The sequence below is a fragment of the Saccostrea echinata genome, unplaced genomic scaffold (genome assembly GCF_033153115.1).
Source record: "Saccostrea echinata isolate AGI-Se365-2 ecotype Australia unplaced genomic scaffold, CSIRO_AGI_Sech_v1 ptg000042l, whole genome shotgun sequence".
Classification (NCBI taxonomy): Eukaryota; Metazoa; Mollusca; class Bivalvia; order Ostreida; family Ostreidae; genus Saccostrea; species Saccostrea echinata.
This window is the reverse complement of record NW_026889791.1, coordinates 4,693,001-4,713,229: the sequence shown is the minus strand read 5'-3', so window position 1 is coordinate 4,713,229 and position 20,229 is coordinate 4,693,001. Positions and strand designations below refer to the sequence as shown.

General features: G+C 33.1%; 1 protein-coding gene across 1 annotated transcript in view; it reads left to right on the top strand.

The window, feature by feature from the left end:
• Nucleotides 1-13,255, top strand: part of LOC133200987 (ankyrin repeat and MYND domain-containing protein 1-like) — a 64,874-nt gene extending 51,619 nt beyond the window's left edge. Inside the window, exons 16-18 of the mRNA XM_061336794.1 lie at nucleotides 3,220-3,312; nucleotides 6,477-6,601; nucleotides 12,979-13,255. Coding sequence (XP_061192778.1) covers nucleotides 3,220-3,312; nucleotides 6,477-6,601; nucleotides 12,979-13,122 — 362 coding nt within the window. The 3' untranslated portion in view covers nucleotides 13,123-13,255. The remainder of the gene's footprint in view (nucleotides 1-3,219; nucleotides 3,313-6,476; nucleotides 6,602-12,978) is intronic.
• Nucleotides 13,256-20,229: the final 6,974 nt, after the last annotated feature.

The following is a 20,229-nucleotide window of genomic DNA, read 5'->3' as shown; positions in this document are numbered from 1 at the left end:
AGTTGATATGTAAATTGTTGGTATCACCCATTTTAATAAGTGATATCACCAATGCAAAATGAATAGGTGATATCACCAATTCATGTAAGTGATATCACCTATTCAGATAGGTGATATTATTCTATTCAATTCAAATTGGTGATATCACCTATTTGAATAAATGATATCACCTATTCAAATAGGTGATATCACCTTATCAATTTTGGCTCAAATTAAGCTTAACAATCTTGTATTATTTTAAAAAAAACGTCTTCCTGAAGACAATCTAGCTTCAATGCGAAGTAATGGATGAAATTTTAAAAGGCTTAATTTTGAAGAAAAAAAACCAACTTTGTTAGTATTGATTCAAAAATGATGATACTGATTTCGATACTCTTAAACATCTCTGGTCTTGTTAATTTTAATTTGATCCACATCCTCTACTATTTTTACATTGATCGATCAAATAAAGTGAAGATTTTTTGGCCCTTGGGTCAGATGTTCTGGTGTAAGGGTGGGGTTCTATTGATAATATAGTACAAATGCATTAATGGTATTAAATAATCCTGTCTGCTCCTTAGTGTTGAGCAGAAACACAAAGTGCATAGTTATGACGAGCAAGGGTGCTTCTTACAAAGTTTTTAAAACTTGTGATCCCAGGGTCAAGGGTTCTGGTGTTTCTTGGGGGTTGGGGGGGGGGGGGGGGGGGCTCTATCGATAATATAGTGAAAATTTTTTAAATTCTTTGAAAATCTTCAATTAAGTGCATAGTTATGATGATGAGGTTACCTCTTCCAAAGAAGATGGGTGAACAAGGCGAGCCTATAGTGCAACATACCTCAAGGTGAAAAATTAAATCTCAATTATGACAAAATTTTCTTTCTTATGTCATCCAACATTAATATCACATATCACAAACATGATTTAAATGCCGCTATTTATCAGGAGTTGTGTAGCATAGTGGTTAGCTTGTTTGTCTCTAAGGAAAATGATACTCAGGATTTTTTTGCTAGGGTTCAAACCCCACGAATACCACTTAATTTTTAAAAAGCAAAATAATTTTTACCAAGAAAATTTTCCTCAGAAAAGTTTTGTTTATCATAATTTCATGAATTTCAGTAATGAGAACTTTACTCTAAATGGTTACTAAATTCACAAATTGAATATGATTTTTACATATCTGAAGCTATAGACATTCTGCACGCCTTCTTCACCCATCTCCTTTGTGAAGTTCATGACCCTGGGTCATGGGTTCTGGTATTAGGGTAGGGTTGTGTTGAATCTGCAGTGAAAATATATATATATTTTTTCTGGGACAATCCTTGTATCTGCTTTCCTCTTCCTCTTTCATACCAAAACACAATTAGAACCTTATCATTAGCAAGAATCTCTAAACATAAAATATCACAAGTTTTAACAATCTTCTTATTGTAATTGTTTTCAAGAATTAAAGGTAAACACAGAATAATTTCTTTAAGATCCTTTACATATAAATATCGGTAGTTCCTTAAGCTCACTTTAGGCCATTAGGCTCCATTGAGCTTTTCTGATCAAAGAGTGTCTGGCGTCTTTCTATCCCTCTGTATATATCTGTCATTTGTTGTGTTTCTTCTGTAAACATGATGCATTGTCAACCTTGTCTGTATGAAAAAACAGGTCAATTAAAACAAAACTCACCACATACATGTAGCTTCTTTAGAAGAAGGGAATTCAATTTTTTTTTCATATGAAGAACCAAGCCTTCTTCCAAGGGGAGATAATAGAGAAATAGGGAAAATTTGGTGGGGTCATTGAACAATCTTCTTTTCAAGAACCACTGGGTAAGAAAAGATGAATTATATGTGAAAGCTTTCTTAATGCTTGTAAATTGAAGGTTGTTTAAATCATGGCCCCATGGGATAGAGTGGAACCTCAATAGAGGATTGAAGTTTTAGATGATAAAATATTGGAAAAAATCTTTAAAATCATCTTTGCAAGATCAGCAAGACTATACACTTTTAAAAACTTAAGCAAGGGATCATGTCGAAAGTAGTCTGAACCAGAAGTCTGAAATAAACATTACCCATTGAATAATTAAAGCTTTGCTTTATCCAATGGATAATATCCACCAAATGTATGAGATAAATGATTAATCAGTAAGTCTTCACTTGCTTATTCTGCATCATTTACTTGGAATTTTAACAATATGCCCTTCAATTTTAGTCAAGTAACTTAGAAGTAACTATTATATAAATATTGCATGTACCATAGAAAATTTTCACCCCAAGAAAACCATTATCAACTGAGGCGAAGCCAAGGTTGACAATGGTTTTTGAGGGGTGAAAATTTTCAATATTACACTCAACTACATGCAATATTTATTATATTACACTGAATGTTTTATACAAATACATATAACAGTGAACTTTGCGCGCATAAATTCTGCACAGTCACTATTTTTTTTATATATCACTTGTCGTCAAGCAATGTTGACTGTTGCTACGCTGGAGGGCGTGGCTTCATTATTCATCGGGTAATAGTGTTTTTAGCAAATGTTTCTTGATGAATCAGATTCAACTTATTTACAAGAAAGTATAATATCATAAAATATCTTTCTATCAAATGTTTGTAGCGTATTTTATGACGTAGAAAGTTTAAAGTCATATTAGCACCATTTTAAATGACATGTGGGTTTCACAGTTGACTAGTCTGAGAGATAAAACCTGAGATTTGACCTTTGTGAATTACCAGGTGTTGCATACAGTACAAGTATGTCATGGGAAGAAGGTAGAACAAAGCCGCATGTTCAGATTAACTGCTGGGTGACGTCTAATGGCCAAGGCAAGCTGGCTCTAACACAGTAGACTTATAGCTTCTGCTTCTCATTGTAGTCACACTGCTCTGCTATTGTGTGCAGTGGTGGTGGAGGGCCCACTCACCACATATGAAAATACTGCACCTCCTGGCATCAAGCCAATTTTTATACATTCTCTCTATTACTAATAATGATGTACACCTAAATAAGTTTAAATTCACTTCATTACATTAGATTTGGAATTTTTGTTTCCAGGCAAAAAGAAATGGGGACATAAGAAAAGTATGTGCTCACAAATAAATGTACAGTACGGCATGTAAATAGAGTAGCTTAGGATTTAAGTGCATACATTTTAGTATAAGAAAATTGTGTTGCAATGTAAAAAATTAACTTACAGCAGTACAAAGAAATACATATAGGATGAGCATTTCAATGTAAACTTATAGGTTCTCCTACTAATCCTGTCAATTTAGAACTCCGCTCAGACTTTAAGAGAGTCGGCATTGTAACCTCTGCTGTAAACATGATGACAGCCAAACGTAAGTCTGACTTCACCAAGGTTTGCCAGATTTGTTACAGAAACACTTGAAGATGACAAAAGCTTCAAATTAAGTGGCTAATTTTAATGGAAAAGGTTCTTACATTTTAACACACATTGCAAAATTGAAAATCTTAAATTGTTAATTATACTGAAAGAACAAGCTACTTAAATATTATTAATATTTCAAAATTTATGATTTGAATGTGATATAAACATATTCGTTTCTCAGTTAAATGATATGATAAACTGCTGAGTTGTGATGTTAGAGGTGTGCTTTTGTCATTGTCACTGATGAGAAAAACCAGTCACCATCACGTTGCAGTTGTAAGTAAATGATAAGAATATCAATATTTAGGGCTCAGTGTCACACCTTACCAGATAGGGCTAATGGACATCAAAAAGATGCCAAATTTTTCAATCTGTTCATCTTCGTTGGCATTCATTTATTGTCCATTTCTTTTTCTGTGAGTTAATGTTCGATGTCTTTTGAAGTTCATTTTATCCAACGGTAGATTTTGAGCATGGTCAAAACTTGGAATGGAAACTGCCAGACTAAGGTGTCTGCTTTAAGTGCAGTATGTCCATTTAGAGCACAGTAGGAATACATTTTATACAGAACTTGTGCGCTTTTTCTCCTGTACTTTAGCATTCTGGTGTCCATTGGATCCAATTCACAACTGGAAAATCATCAGTTGTTAAATAGATAAACTGGACGTGCTCTGGACACTGACTGCACAACCATTAGTCCAACGTTTGAAAACCATTTTGTCAGTTTCTCATCTATTGTGCATTCGTTTTACATGGTACTCATTCATTACTGAAATGTTGAAGTCCGTTAATTGACTGTTGCATGGATAGTGCATGTCTGATAATCAATACTAGGTTTTTGTACATTTTATACCCTACATACATTGATTGCAAGTGCATAAAATAAAGCTACAGGGCATGGGATAACTATCATTACCAGAAAACCAGCCATGCTGTATTGCTGTTTTTCATTCATTTGATGTCTGTTAGCACTATCCAGTAAGTGTGACAGAGCCCTTATCAAATCAGTTTTTAATTTCAATTTGTCAATCACTGGGTTGAACCCCATATACTACCTGGCTGCAAACACTGATGTTTCAAGGATCAAAAAGGTTTAATTATTTACACATTGCTGTGTTGCATGCTGAATATAAGGTCACATACAGTTTTAAGCACCAATATTGTATTTAGTTTTATTTTAGATTTGTAATATTTAGGATAATATCTTTCAGAACTGCAGGTGGTATCAATATTCCAATAATAATATATTACAATTATATTATAAATTATATGCTGACATTGATTTTGAAAAAGTGCACTTTAAACTGCACTTAAGATTTTACAGTATGTACCAGTAATTGGTATTCATAAACTATATGTGTAACTTCAGTAATGCTTTTAGATTTGGATTCTATTTTATTAAGATTAATTTAACCTTATGTATTTGCACTTGATTAACAACTGTGTGTATGTATTGTGTTTCTATACAGTATTTTGACATCACTTTTCATACACTGATAGTTCTAACTATATACTGTACATGTACATAAATTGACATATTCAAAATTTAGCATAATCACTGGGTATTGAGTGGTTGGCGTAGTCATGAATTCATGTAGTGTAATTATTAATGATTTATTAACGGTATTCATGAATTAGCACATTATTGTTCATACCAAAGCCGCTAAAATATGAAGCCCGCTTTTTTAAGTACACGTACAGTACCTTACTTGCCAAAATTATGTAATGTTGAACGAAAGAATAAAATTGCATTGAAACTAAAAGAAAGAATAAAATTGCAGTGAAACTAAAAGAAAGAATAAAATTGCATTGATAAAAGGATATATAATATGATTGTAATTGTAAATATTGTACTGATTGCTTCTAAAACTATAACCTCATATTTAAACAGGGCAATGCAGAATGGCTAATTATGTATAGATATGATTTTGATTCAAAAATATGTATGATTTTTTAGTTGCTTTTGAAGAAAAAATATTTTGGTCTGTAGAATGTATTCATCTTAATAATAATTGTTAGAGGCATTTAAAGTACTTGTTCAAATCAAGCAAAAGATTGTAAGTTTCAATCATCCATAGGTAAAGTTTCTCATCTTAACATAATAGTCTGAGAGTATATAACCTTTCCTTATTATATTACATGTATGTTATATTGTAATGTACAAATTAAACCTTACATTTTTTTCTCTTTTTTTTTGGGGGGGGGGGGGGGGGGGGGATGGGTGAGGGTTGAGCTGTGAAATGTTGATCCTTCTTCAATTTTATTTATTATTGAACCCCATTAGATTTCAATAACTAAGAGGAGGGGGTTAAAATTATTATGACTGTGAAAAGTTTAATTTTCTTTCTTTTTTTTGGGGGGGGGGGGATATATGGCTATGAAATATTCAATTTCCAGTAGTCTTCAGTAATCAAGAGGTATAGGAGGCTGTGTAATGTTGAGCCCCCTACAGTTTTTGTAGGTTTTTTTTTGGGGGGGGGGGGGTTAAGATATGACTTCAAAATATTGAACCTCCTTTCAGATTTATTTGGTGGGGGTCAAGATTTTATGGATATGAAATATTGACCCCCATTGACTTTATTAGTTAAGAGGAGAGGGTTAATATTAAATACTATGATTATGAAATATTGACAACCCTACAGTTTAATATTTTAGGGAATGGATGTGAAATAATAATTATTAAAGTCAATTTGGGGCTCAATATTTTGGAATCATAATGTCTTGAAACTGAAGAGATTCTTTTTAAAGAAAACAGATTCCAAATAGAATTGGGGACAATTTAAAAAAAAAACAACCTGACTGCCCCTTTGAAATTTTACATTGTACAGAGACTCAGCTTGTGATATTAAATTTACAAAACATTGTGAAGGGGGAAGAAATTTGTTGAAGCGAGAACAAGATTATGGGTGTATTTTCTACCAGTGTTCTCAATACTTTTTTGCATAGTCTCAGCAGAAAAGGTTAGAAGTCTGACTTTTTTACTGTTACAGATTTTTTTCCAGATCTTGTTTTCTGATATATTTTTTTGTGTTTATGTAATTCCTGATAATAGTTATTGTACTTCACTGAATTTTTTTTATTAATATATACAAATATCTAATGTTTATTCATTAGGGAGGTCAAGAAGTCCCAGCCCATCAGGACGTGTAGCCAGGAAAGACAGTCCTACTCCAGCCACTGAAGTGAAGGGGAAAAAAACTACAGTAGCAGACCTCACAAAGACCAAACAGGCAATTAATGTAAGAAATATCAGATGGTGATTTAATACATGTAAATCATTCTTATATGTGTATTCATTGACCTTGTCAGAATTTTTCCCTACCATGAATGCATGTACGGCAAGGGCATACAGTGTTTGTCAACACTTTGCATTTAGCCCAGCTTCTGAAGAATTGTTCAATAGATTTTTATAAAAATTCATTCACTGATACCCTGAAATGTATTGGTGGGATCATCATGTGACATGATTTTCCAACCTTATCCCTTCCTAACCAACAACACTGATTTCTTATCAAGATAATTTAACAAATATCATACAAAGGTGCATATATAGATATAAAAAGGATCTTGAAATATTGGCATTTTCTTTTTGGCAGATTTTCATTTTTAAGAAATATAAAATAATTGAAAGTATTTCCAAGTTCCTTTTTTGTTAAAAATATTTTACTTTTTACAACAATCAAGGTCTAAAGTAATTATGTGCCAAACTTCCATCCATGTGTGTCAGTCCCTATTAGCAGTGTGTTAACCCCTACCTGGGTGTTTAATTGTAAATGGGTTAATTGGATGTTTACATGTTACAAGTCACTTGCAATGTATGCATTTTGTTCATGAAAAAGTATGAAAATTATTCTTTGTTTCATCATATTTTATTGTTACCTGTAACCAAAGAAGTAAGGTACATTTCTTTATATTGCAATACAAATGTACCTGTCTAGCTGTCTGTCCATCAATCACATGTTATATCTTGAAAACACTGCACAAGTTGTTAGCAACCATGTTTACTGGAAGACTTTTTAATTATGATTATAATAATTTGTATGAGTGTATTTTATGTTTGAGTTTCGAGTGGGAGTAATTTCATTGTATTATATACTTAGTACATGTTATAACTACACCGATTCTGCACTATGCTCTAGTGATCTTGTAACTAAAGGAAATTTATACTATACTGATAGAAGTTACTTCCCTTTTTCATTCACCTGTGATAATTAATCACTGTAAATAATGTCAATTGATACTTCAATTAAATAAAAGAATTGTACAAGAATTTTTAATGTATAGGACAAAAAGAACTTTCATAGTTTTCACGGATGAGATGGACTTGAAAATAGTAGATAAATAAACAGGAGAAAAAATACCTTATCTTATACATTAAATATTCTTCAAAGACCAAGAGAGGCCATTCTGAGAGGGAACATGATTAATTTACTAGATGAACTACCTCAAGCACTATTGTTAAGTCTGCATGGTGATAGTAACAAATGGAAGTGTATTAGCATTGGCAAGTATTTGCTAATGAGTACTAAAATAATTATTTTGTTGATCCCAGGTCACCCTTTTTCTCTTGCTTTTGGGCAACATATTTTCATCCATCAGTTTATTTTTTTTACAGGATCCTTTACAGTGATATACTCAGGTGACTGTTAAGGCCCTTAGACCTCTTGTTTTTCTGTAGCAATATATCATCATCACCTGCATATGGGGTTAATGTCTCCCAGTTGATTCAATATACAAGAGCATGTTCTTTGCACCAATACTTTCTAAAATGAACCAGACTACTGACAAATAAGTTGATGATAAAAGGGTGTCTTTCTGTCTTTCATCAAAAACATTGATAAACAGTGATTAAATATTATTAATCAATTTATTAATTACTTGAAGGATTGATATTATACACATATGGATGTCTAGTCTTTCAGAGTTATAACAATTTTAATTTCTTTAAAAATATTTAGATGATCATATCATTACCAATATTTAGCTACTATTGATTTTATTAATTAAAGCATTGCTTTAAAACTAAATGGTACTATATATAACTCAAAAAAGTAATCACATCACAGGACAAGCTTGCTGCTAATGAAATCATAATATCCACTAATCTCATTTTAGCTAGTCCCCAGTCAATTCAATTCCCCATTCTTATAGCTTGTCCTCATTCACTTCAAGTCCTCTAGTCCTCAATCACTACAATTCCCTATTCCAGTCACTTCATTCCCCATTCTTATAGCTTATCTTCAGTGACTACTTAGTCACTACAATTCCCCATTCTTGTCCTCATTCACCACAATTCCTCTAGTCCTCAGTAACTACAATTTCCTGTTCCAGTGACTTCAATTCCCCATTCTTATAGCTTATCTTTAATGACTGTCCTCAGTTACTACAATTCCCCTTTCTTATACTAGTCCCCAATCACTTCAATTCCCCATTCTTATAGCTTGTCCTCAGTCACTACAATTCCTCTAGTCTTCATGCGGTCACTACATTTCACTCTAATCTCTATTCCTTTGTCACAGTTTTCTCAGCAACTACTCATTGCAGATGCTTGAAATTCTAGCACACTCTTTGTTGAGGCATGCCATATGGTGGGATTCATTTTTAGCTCACCTGAGCCGAAGGCTCAAGTGAGCTTTTCTGATCACATTTTGTCCATCGTCCGTCTGTCTGTCTGTCTGTCCGTCCGTCTGTAAACTATAATTTTTCAAGTATTTCTGTCTTGGAAAGTATGGATGCATTATTGATCCATTTTTTCTACAGTGACTATAAGTCAAGTTCATGACACACACTCGGGTCATAAACAATCTTTGGGTGAAGTTGAAACTCCCAACATCCCAACATTATTCTCAATAAGAAAGATACTGACCAAACATGAATTATGAACTTTTTCTCTCAGTGACCTTGACCTTGCCCAAATGACCTTGGGTCATGGTCATGACACACCCTCAGGTCATAAGCAATCTTTGTGTAAAATGGGAACTCACCAAGTTTATCCATAAGAAAGATATGGACTGGACACGAATTATGAACTTTTTCTTTCAGTGACTTGAACTTCCCCAAATGACCTTGATTCAAGGTCATGACACACTCTCAGGTCATGAACAATCTTTGTGTGAAGTAGTAGATTTTAATTAGGGCTGGGACGATACAACTTTTTCTATATCGATATGTATCACGATATTTGAGCCACGATACGATATGTATCACGATATGTGTAATTGGTTATAAAATCTTTTTTAGCATTGAAATAAACAAAATATTTCTTTGCAAAAAAAATAATTTATTCAAAATAGTTTTTTATATGTTGTAAAACAAAAATATTTTACTCAAGTGGTGTTAATTATTATTTATTTCATATCTATATTTATATTTTGCTTATTTATTTTATATATTAAACCCCTGGCCAAATGTTAAATAAACAGAGAAAAACAGCAGTCAGAATTTTTTTTGCGATATTTCGATATTTCTTCATATGTATCGATATGCGTATCGTCTACACAAAGAATCGATATCTCGATATATCGTCCCAGCCCTAATTTTAATGTTCCTCTGTAAGAAAGATATGGACCAGACATGTTTGCACAGACAGATGGACAGACAAGGTGATTCCTATATTATATCCCCCAAACTTCATTTGCGCGGGGTGGGGGTATAAAAACTTTAACCTTGGTCATAACTTTTGAACAGTTAGAATAAGGGCTTTTATATTTTGCATGTGTTTTTTGTTATGACAAGGGCTTCCACTTGGTACCATTAATTTTGACTTTGACCCTGGAGTGTGACCTTCTTTTGAAAAACTTTAAACTTCAGCATAACTTTTGAACAGTTTGTGTTAGGGCTTTATATTTTGCATGTGTACTTCTTATGACAAAGTCTTCCACTGTGTTACATTAATTTTGACCTTGACCTTGGAGTTTTGCCCACTTTTAGAAAAATCAACCTTGACCATAATTTTTTGAATGGTTGGTGCTTGGGCTTTAATATTTACCAGGTATATCTATGGACACATGTCCTTTCTTTAGGGAACAACATTTTTCATCTCTTGACCTTGAACTTTGACTTGCATTTGAGAAACTTTAACCTTCGCCATAAGCTGCTATATGTGGGCATCAGTGCTTCACAAACACATCTTGTTTGTTTTCGTTTTATTAAAGAAATGCTTGTGAAAATAAGACTGACAAAGTCTTAAGTTTTTTAACTATCTAACAGGCAGTCTCACACTCCAAGAAAAAAAGGAAGTGAAAAAAATCATCTCTTGTAAATTTTCAAATTATTAATTTCCATTTGCTAAAAGAAAAAGCTGCATCTTACCAAATTAAGGACACTCAGTTTAATGTCAGATAATATATATATGTACATGTATACAAAATTCCAAGTGATGTACAAATGGTAGGTATGTGAATATTTTGGAAAAATTACTTAAAATTATACGAATAGAATAATAGTCAAAAATATTCTAATATTGATTTTTGGTATTCATTTCAGCTCTAGTGTTTTAATAGATCAGACAAATCAAAAGCATAATTTATACACTGGTCAGAATTGAGAATGTTTGTATGTGTTTTCAGGTACAATAGTCAGGTCAGTGTTACAATCCGATTTTTCATTCGTCCCAACACCAATATTGAGTGAACCCCTTTCACAATCTGCTTTCACGTCACTAGCCCAAAGACTGATGTTTTAGTCATTTCAAAATTTGATTGTCACAGAGAGAATAATATTAATTGTTTGCATGTTTACTTATTAAAGAGAATATGGAAAATATCATAATATCTAGTGCTGGAGATCAATAATTTGTTGGATATTTCTATAGCCAAAAATATTTATGCTTGTATTTTGAAGAAGTAATGCTTTAGGAATTGTATTTTTGTATTTTGCAAAAAACCCTGCCAAGATTATTTTATCATTATTGTTGTAATAATTCATGCATGTATTTAATAGCTACTTGTTATACTAAATATAATGTATGCTGTTATACATTTGTTTTGTACTCACAGATGCTGTAAGCATATTATTTCAAGGTCAGAAATGAAGTCATTTATAAAAAGTTATACATTATGATACAGGTTCAACACTTCAAATTTTACTTTCCAGTGATAGAAAGACTGTTATGGCATATTTATTTGTCCCACAAGTATGAATGCCAGAAATCAATTTTTTGTAACTCACAAAAATTTTAAGAAATGGATTTTTATTACAATTTCACTATTGAAACGCCGATGTAGGCTCCAAATTATAGAGAGAGCATTTTAGGGGGGGGGGGGGGGGGGAGAGAGAGAGAGAAGAAATAGAGTTTGTTTTGCTAGCAAATGTGAGATTTTTAGAACTTAATTAAAATTTGATGCTAATTGTTGCATCATACATGTACAACATGGCATTCAAGAAGACATTAGGTATATGTTTAAATTTTAGATTTGAAAAATAAGATATTCATGACAATGAAAAACTTATTTGTTATTCTACTGCAGTTATTGCAAAGATCAAAGTAATGCTGAGGCCATTATTCTCCAATAAATAACAAATGTCATCAACAAATTATCAATAATTGTTTTCTTCTAATTTTGACTGCTCTAGCTAGGAAAAAAACTGAGGCCTCTTTTGATTGTGATGCAAATTAATGGAGAAAAAAGTTTACTTGGGATTCGGATTACCTCGTACTTTTTCTAATGCATGAAGTGCAAATAAACAAAGAGTGGCATTCATTTGTGATGTAATAATTAAGACACTTATGTTGATGTCGAAATCAAGCTTCTTTGTTTATCTATAAACTAAGGAATTTAAAAATTTGCCATAGCAGAATAGAAAAAAATTCCATTGTCAGAGGAATTGTTGGAGAATATACTTCTCAGTCTCAAGATTTTGTTGGCAAATAAAAACCTTGGGCACTGTTTTTATTTGCCAGCAAAATCTTAGGACTATCGGTGTATATTCTCAAACAATTCCAAGAAAGAGGGGGAGGGGCTTATTTGTGAAATAGGTTGCTTAAAGGGGCAAGGGTGCTTGATAGGAGGAATAATTAGTCTAATTAATTCGTAAATCATATTACAACCAGACAATCTAGTTTTCTGAAATATTTCCCCTTTTTCAAAAATGTAGTCAGGATCAGTTTAATATCAGTCCTTCAGAGGTAAGATCCATGCTATAAAATATGGGTTTGTTGAGTCTACCTACATGTAAATGTCCATTTGTTTACAGTATTTGAAAATTTTATTTGAGTGGTTTCTGTTTAAAAATTGGCTTTATTGTTTTACAAATTTGTTTGCATTTTGAATTCAGCCTGGATTATTGATGGTTTTTTTTTATCTGAGGCACTACTCACTTAAATTTTTCTCTTGTGGAAGTAGAACTTGCAGTAGCCAATTATTCCAATGTCAATTAAATTTTGTACTTTTGCCCGTTGTGAGAGACTTGGTTTCCAGATACAGTATAGATGCAGAATTATGAAATGAGGAGTGATTTCAAGGAATCTTGATATCTTAACAAAATAACCAAATTTAAAGCATTTTATAGGCAAGTTCAAGCAGTAAAGGAACTTTGATTATAGAGAAACCAGAATTTTTTTTTCTCTTGTTGAAAGATGATATAACCATTAATAAATATTTATTTTTTATCACAGGTGCCAGTAAAAGGAAACAGTAAAAGTGCTAAAGGAGTAAGAGGTGGACACAAAGAGGGGGACAGAAGAGTTCAGTCTGAGAGACTTTACCGACACTGGAGTCCCCCGCCTGGAGTTAAAGTGGACAACTATAGTTATGTCTGATGCTGTGTTTTATCATTAGATCTCAAACTTAACTCCTAATGCGAGCGTCACCTTATTTATACAGAGTTGCAAATAACATATAGAACCTTAGGGGCCATGTGGGCCCCCAACTTTACAAGTTTTAATAGCCCACATCATAATCCCTGAGAAATTCACTTTGCTTTAAACTTTCACTTTCCTGCAGATTTCAACATCAGTTGTAGGAAATTGCCATTTTTCCTTCACTTCAAGATGTCACAGTCATACTTTGACATGATTCAGAGTTTAGAAATCATTTTGTAGGTAGGAAATAGTGAAGTTGAAAGTGCATTTAATCAGGGTTGGCTGGGAAATACTAGTGGTGGGAATTACTAGTGGTAAATAGCGGTATTTCCCGTCCCGGTAAATACTACAAATTTTATCTAAACTGGTAAATACAAAGTTAAAAGTTTTTGTTTCTTTCATTCATTCAACATCATACAAAATTCAGGGAAAAAATAATACATAAAAACAGAAGACAAATAATATTGAATATGTCTCAAACTGCAATTTAACATATTCAGAGTGAATCTCTATGCCATGACGCATACCCATATCAAGCATTCTTGAGCAGTACATGTTTCCTTGGTTGGCAGCCGCTATATTTTAAGAACAAAACTCAAGTTTACTTATCCAAGTTTCTTTTCAGTTTTGTAAAGTTATTGAGTTTATTAATTATAAATCCAAGAACAAAATAAACTTATTTTAATTCTTCTATAAACACTGTAGTTATTACAATCAATCATGTTGTTTTAACAAATTACTCTTGTCAGTTTTGTGCTCCTACTTTGGGACATAATTACCTTGAGTAGAACTGAAAGGCTTCTAGACTTATTAAGTTTGATATTTATACCGTATTATACATTTAACAATTTCTTATATCCTTCTTAAGAAACTATAAAAAATCAAATGGGATCTTTAGGTTCATTTCATGGACCTTTATAGACAACATCTGACAAGCATGAAACAAATGACACTCATGACTGGTCTACAAGTGTGTTATGATTATATGAAAGAAAATTTTTCATCAGGGACAGTGATACCGATAAGGTGTACTACATCCAACAAATGTGATTAAAATTATGAAATATAAAGCTATATATGTAGCTAATTCTTATTTCCCAGTATTGCCCAGGAAATACCAATAATTCTTGGGAATTACTAGTATTTCCCACCATCCTGGGAAATATGAGTATTTCTAGGTTTTTTAGCCAACCCTGCATTTAATAGTAGAATCAAACCATGGTTGGTTCATGAATCAGTGAAATTAAAAGTGCATTTAATAGTAGAATTAAACCATGGTTGGGTTCTGGAAAAGTCCTGATAAAATTACTTGCAATTTGCAAGTGGGTGCCTTGTTATTTGCAACCCTGTTTATAGTTTATAAATTTCTGTTCATGTGTGCTGAATGTTGATAGCCTTTCTGTTGATATTTTTCCTTTTTGTCAGTTCCAGCTGGATCTGCAGGAGTATATTCTCTTCACTTCTTACTCAGCATCAATTCCTACAACACTATAGTTAGTCATATGTTCAATATTCATTATAGTTTAAAAAAGGGGTGGGGTATTCATTTGCATACGTGGTATTTGATAGATGAATTTATGATAAACAATTCTAGCATGAAGATTTCAATATTTTATTTTCCATGTATCTAATTTTCATGTACATGTATGTAAAAATCAGGTACTCATCGTTATTTACTTTTGGGTTATCAATTCATTTTTTTTTTATACTTTTGATACACAGAAAAGTCTGCTGTCTACCTATATTATGAATTATGAATAAACTGCTGACAAATAATGCATTGTGAACAAACTGCTGACAAATAATGTATTATGTACAAACTGTTGACAAATCATTACCTTTTTTGGCTCACCTGAGCCAAAGGCTTGCGGAAGCTTTTCTTATCAAAGTTTGCCCATCCTTCATTTCTCAACTTTTTACATTTTTGTCTTCTCAAAAACTAGGCAAATTTCCACCAAACTTGGCACCTAGTGTCCTATGGTGAAGGGAATGTGAAAGGTCACACTTCCTTCCAAGGGGAAATAATCAAGAAAAGGCAAAACACAGGTCATTTAGAAATCGTCTTCTCAAGAACAACAGTATTAAAAAGATGAACTCTATGTGAAAGTTTCTTTGATAGTTTATTTTTTAAAATCATGGCCCCCATGAGTAATGTGGGACCACAATTGGGGATCAAAGATTTACATGTGAATATAAAGTAATTTTTTTTTTTACAAAATCTTCTAAGGAACACCATTATACTAAGAGCCATTATTAGTCTTAATGATATGCAAGCATTCTCGTGTACTGCAGATTCAAGTTTGTTCAAATCAGTGCCCCAGGGGTAGGGTAGGACCACTGTAAGGGATCATATACTATAAACATATTACAGTTCAATGGTGGTGTATTCTATTTAGCACCTTTTGCAGAAGGCAGCTTCCACTAAATCAAGTATGTCCCAAAATGTCTTATAATTAGGGATGTCAACGAATAGTCGACTATTTGACCATCAGTCGAATGGACCGACGATCGAATAATGAAACGACATTCGAATAAATAAATTTCAATAAAGAGTGATAAAGAGATGGAATTCTCATCCTAAAATTGAGAAACCGGCCGTCTTTCCTCAGACACAGTCAATAAGATAATTTTCCTCATTAAAAACTGCTGGTTTTATATGTAGAAAGTACAGTAATTAGAAATGCTTCACTTCCGCGAGTATTATTTGTCAATTAATGTGTTGTTTTTGTAAAAAAAAATTTCTCGTTATACTGCGCTTTCTTTGTAAAATTATTAATTGGACTTGATCTCATACCATGTACCCATTATAGCCATGACATGTTTTGACACTAAGATAATTATTATAAAATTAATATTCTTTTATATATTTCAAAGACATTTTGATAGTTGGTACAAAAAGTATATTCAAATACATTATCACAGATTCATCGTGTGTGTCCCCCCCATCATTTTAATAAGCTTTAAAAAATATATCGTACTGTCATTTTTATGCTTCCTAAAAAAACGACTTTACAGATCGATAGATTGATTTATGAACATGATTGACGGGGAAATCATACATTTTAGGTCCATGTAAACATCTGTGTGTAACATTTGAGGTAACTTTTTAATAAATTTAAGAAAAGGGGACTTCGGGTTAAATATGTCAAGTACCAGTGAAGTTTGAAATAAAATTTTAGTTTCCGAAAAAAGTTTCGAATATATAATAAATATTTTGACATCCCTACTTATAATTTTATGTATATATTTATATCTAGCACATTCAGAAAGCAACAAAATTAATCAAATCTGCGCCAACTTATTGTAAAATCAATATCTGCTAAATACTAGTATTGTACATGCTAAATTTTCCTGATGAGTGACCAGGTTTAAGTTTTTGGAGCAGGTTCATTCCTAAGTAACTATAAGCCCTATTGACCAAGCTTGCTTGAATGAGGCATCTAAGGATGCACACTACTGGACTTGCTTCAGATGGTAGACCTTATCTATATTCTCTGGACGAGTGACCAGGTTAAAGTTCTGGAGTAGGTCTCATTTCCAAGTAACTATAAGCCTTATATTGACCCAACTTGCATGAATGATACATCCAAGAATACATCTACTGGACTTGCTTGGATTCTAGATCTTACCTACATTTTCGAGAAGAGTGATCAGGTTTAAGTTTTGAAGTAGGTTTATTCTAAAGATATTAAGGCCTATTTTGACCAAACTTGCATGAATGATACATCAAAGGGTACATGCTACTCAACTTGCTTTGGATGCTGGATCTGACCTACATTTTCCATATGAGTGACCAGGTTAAAGTTTTTTGAGCAGATCCATTAACAAAATCTATAAGGCCTATCGGAACCAAACTTCATGTAAGGGATGCACACTTCAGAGTTGCTTCAGATGCTGGATTTGACCTACATTTTCCAGATGAGTGATCAGGTTAAAGTTTTTGGAGCAGACTCATTTCAGCCCTCACAGAACTCTCTGATAGATGACTTATAAGTGATTACCTTACTTTTTTACTTACACATCATTTATTGAGGACTTATACTTCACTGATATTTATAACATATAAGTGACTTATAAGTCAAGTATTAGCCACTTCTGCTTTATGCAAGTATGATTCACTTATAAGTGACTTGTAAGTAGAACAGCACTGCCTTTAAGATGTTGATTTAGAAGAGAACTTTCTATCATTCTTTAAATTCATAAAATCTGAAATCACTGAAAATTTCATGCAAAGGAATTTCAAATAAAAAGATAATGTAAATAAAACCTACTTGTTGTACCTGATGTGAAGGCATTCAAAAAATGAAACTGAGATCAACAAGACATCCTTTCACAGAAACTAATTTAGTTTCAAATTCTTGTTTATCTCTGCAGTGTCAAAATTCCTGATTGGTTAACTTGCAAAACCCAGAATGCACTTCAGGAGAAGGCTAGTATAATGTAAAAATTATCAATCCATATTTATTCTGGCTAATACCATACTGATCTTCATTATAAGTGAAGTATAGTTGAAATATTGACTGGCACTTGGCTAATCTTCATTTTTAAGTGAAATATTAAAATGTGTTCCTCATTTATACTTACTTTGACTTATAGTACACATATAGGTGAATCTCAAAACTTATAGGTGCTGTGTTAGTCTCCAATGGGTTTTTTTTCTGTAAGGGAGTATAACTTCAAGCCCTACCTAGATCAAACTTGCTTGGATGAGTGACTAAGTTTAAAGTTTTTAGAACAAGTCCATTTCCAAATAACTGCAAGTCCTCTCAGAGTGTTACTTCTACTAGATTATTAGTTAAGTGTGGGACTTTGCCTTACCTAAAGATAATATATATAGAGGTGAGCTCTGTAATCTTTACCTATGTTTTGGAATTTATTGAGGGGATCATTGTCTAGGTAGTTTTAAACTGATAACAGTTTTGTACAATTTGGCCAAACTCTCTTCTGCAGATTCTTGCTCATATTCAATAGATAAATCATAGAATGCCCCCAACAACTGCTACAAACTGGATTTATAGGGGTGGGAGTATAATCAAAACTAGTGGCTTGCAACTATGATGTAAAAAATGCCTTACTTTTTTCAGCATTAACTGACATCTACACTAGCTGTGCCTTTTTTACATGTTTGCAAAATCAAATTAAATTTTCTGGTTTTATGACACTTTTGTACACAATGATGAAAGTCCTGGCTTTTAACTAGGGCTATTGTTTTCAAAGGTTGGTCTATAAATGTTCACTTTTTTACTTTCACTATGTTAACTTTGTACTATAATGCTGTAAATTCAGTAGCAATTAGATAGATGTAGAACAAAGATGGTATTTATTTTTATGTACAATTTTAAGATTGTAGTTTTTTGTATACATACTAGTAGATAATGTGTCAAAAAAGTTGTGAACTGTGATATTTATTTATTTGCATTTATGTTTACATTTTATATTTTATGATAAGATATATTGTACATTTATTTTGATGCTCTATTTCACTTAAAAATTTGTTTCCACAAATAAAGTGTGGTTCTTTTGAAATTAATTCCTCGTTTCATTTCTTTTCTTTTCTTTTTTTTTTAATTTGCTCACCTTGATGAAATCAAGGTGAGCAAATATATAATTTGGAGCAAGACAGTTCCCAAATAACTAACATAAGCCCTACATGGACCAAACTTGCATGGTTGATCCATCTTTGGAGTCATCTCAATTTCAACTGAGCTACTTGCTCAAAAAGTGATACTTGGGAAAGCCAAGATAATTTAGGAGAACCTAACATTGAAAAGTTTTTTACAAAAACTTTGGGACAGGACTACAATCCAATTCTTAATTCAACTCATTTCACTAGGGCTGTATTTAATTGTCTCAGTATGTCTCAACTGCTGGCTCATTTATTTATAATTGGTTTACACTTGCTCAGTCACATATAATCTCTATCTCACTTTATCCTAAACAGGGGCAGATCCAGCAATGTTTCAAAAGGGGAACACGCACACTCAAACATAGACACACATACAAACACATGGGGTCCTTTTAGTAACATAAAATACTGGCATAAACGGATGACAGGAAATACCCGATAATCTCTAGTAAGTGGAATGGATTCTCTCTACGTGGCAAAAATAAAGGTGGGGTTTCCAATCACCACACCCCCAGATCCTCCAATGCTTAGATTTAATTCTTCAACAATTTTCTTCTTCGTCCCATCCTGTGCTGACCTCAGTATTGAGTGTAAGTAGCACGTCAAACACAGCTAAAAGACTTAATTACAAGTTAAATACTAATACCCTGCAGGTTTCTTAAGCAGCTGTTAAGGGTGATATGAGGCAGCCATGGTGTTAATTAGCTGCTTCTTGAAGCCCTATATATATATCGTACTGTTTTCTTGACATGATCTTGCTGGCTGTTCTAGTCCCAAATGGTTGTCGGGAAGAAGGAAAACTTATACACGTCTCGATATAATCTCACATCTGATGAAGTGTACTCCGGCAGGTCATTGATAAAGGTGAGAAAGAGTAATGGTCCCATCACAGTCCCCTGGGGGACCCCGGAAATGACATCAGCTCTGGTTGAGGATTGACCCTCTAGGGTGACTTGCTGTGTCCCTTTTCTAGAAAGTCCTTGACCCAGTTCCATGTGTTTCCTCTGACGCCATACCATGTGTTTCCTCTGACGCCATAAAAGTGCAGTAGTCGTTGATGTGGCTCTGTCAAAGGCCTTTGAAAAATCTAATAGCATTTTGTCTACCTGATCTCCAAGGGCCAGTGACTCGGCCACCTCGTCCACTGTTATCAATAACTGCGACTCACATGATCGTCTTGATCCGAAACCGTGTTGTTGATCTGCCAGTATAATGATCCATAATTTGGCTGTGCACTATATGTTCCAATAACTTACAATATACGGAAGTTAAGGAGACTGGGCGGTAGTTTGAAGCTAGGTGTCTCTCCGTTCTTAAATATGGGGACAAAAAATGCTTCCCTCCAGTCGTCTGGCACTTTTCCAATATCAGGCGAAAGTTGGAATAGTTTTTTCATGTTTGGTGTGAGTTCCGAAGCAAAGTCATGAAGGAATTTTGTT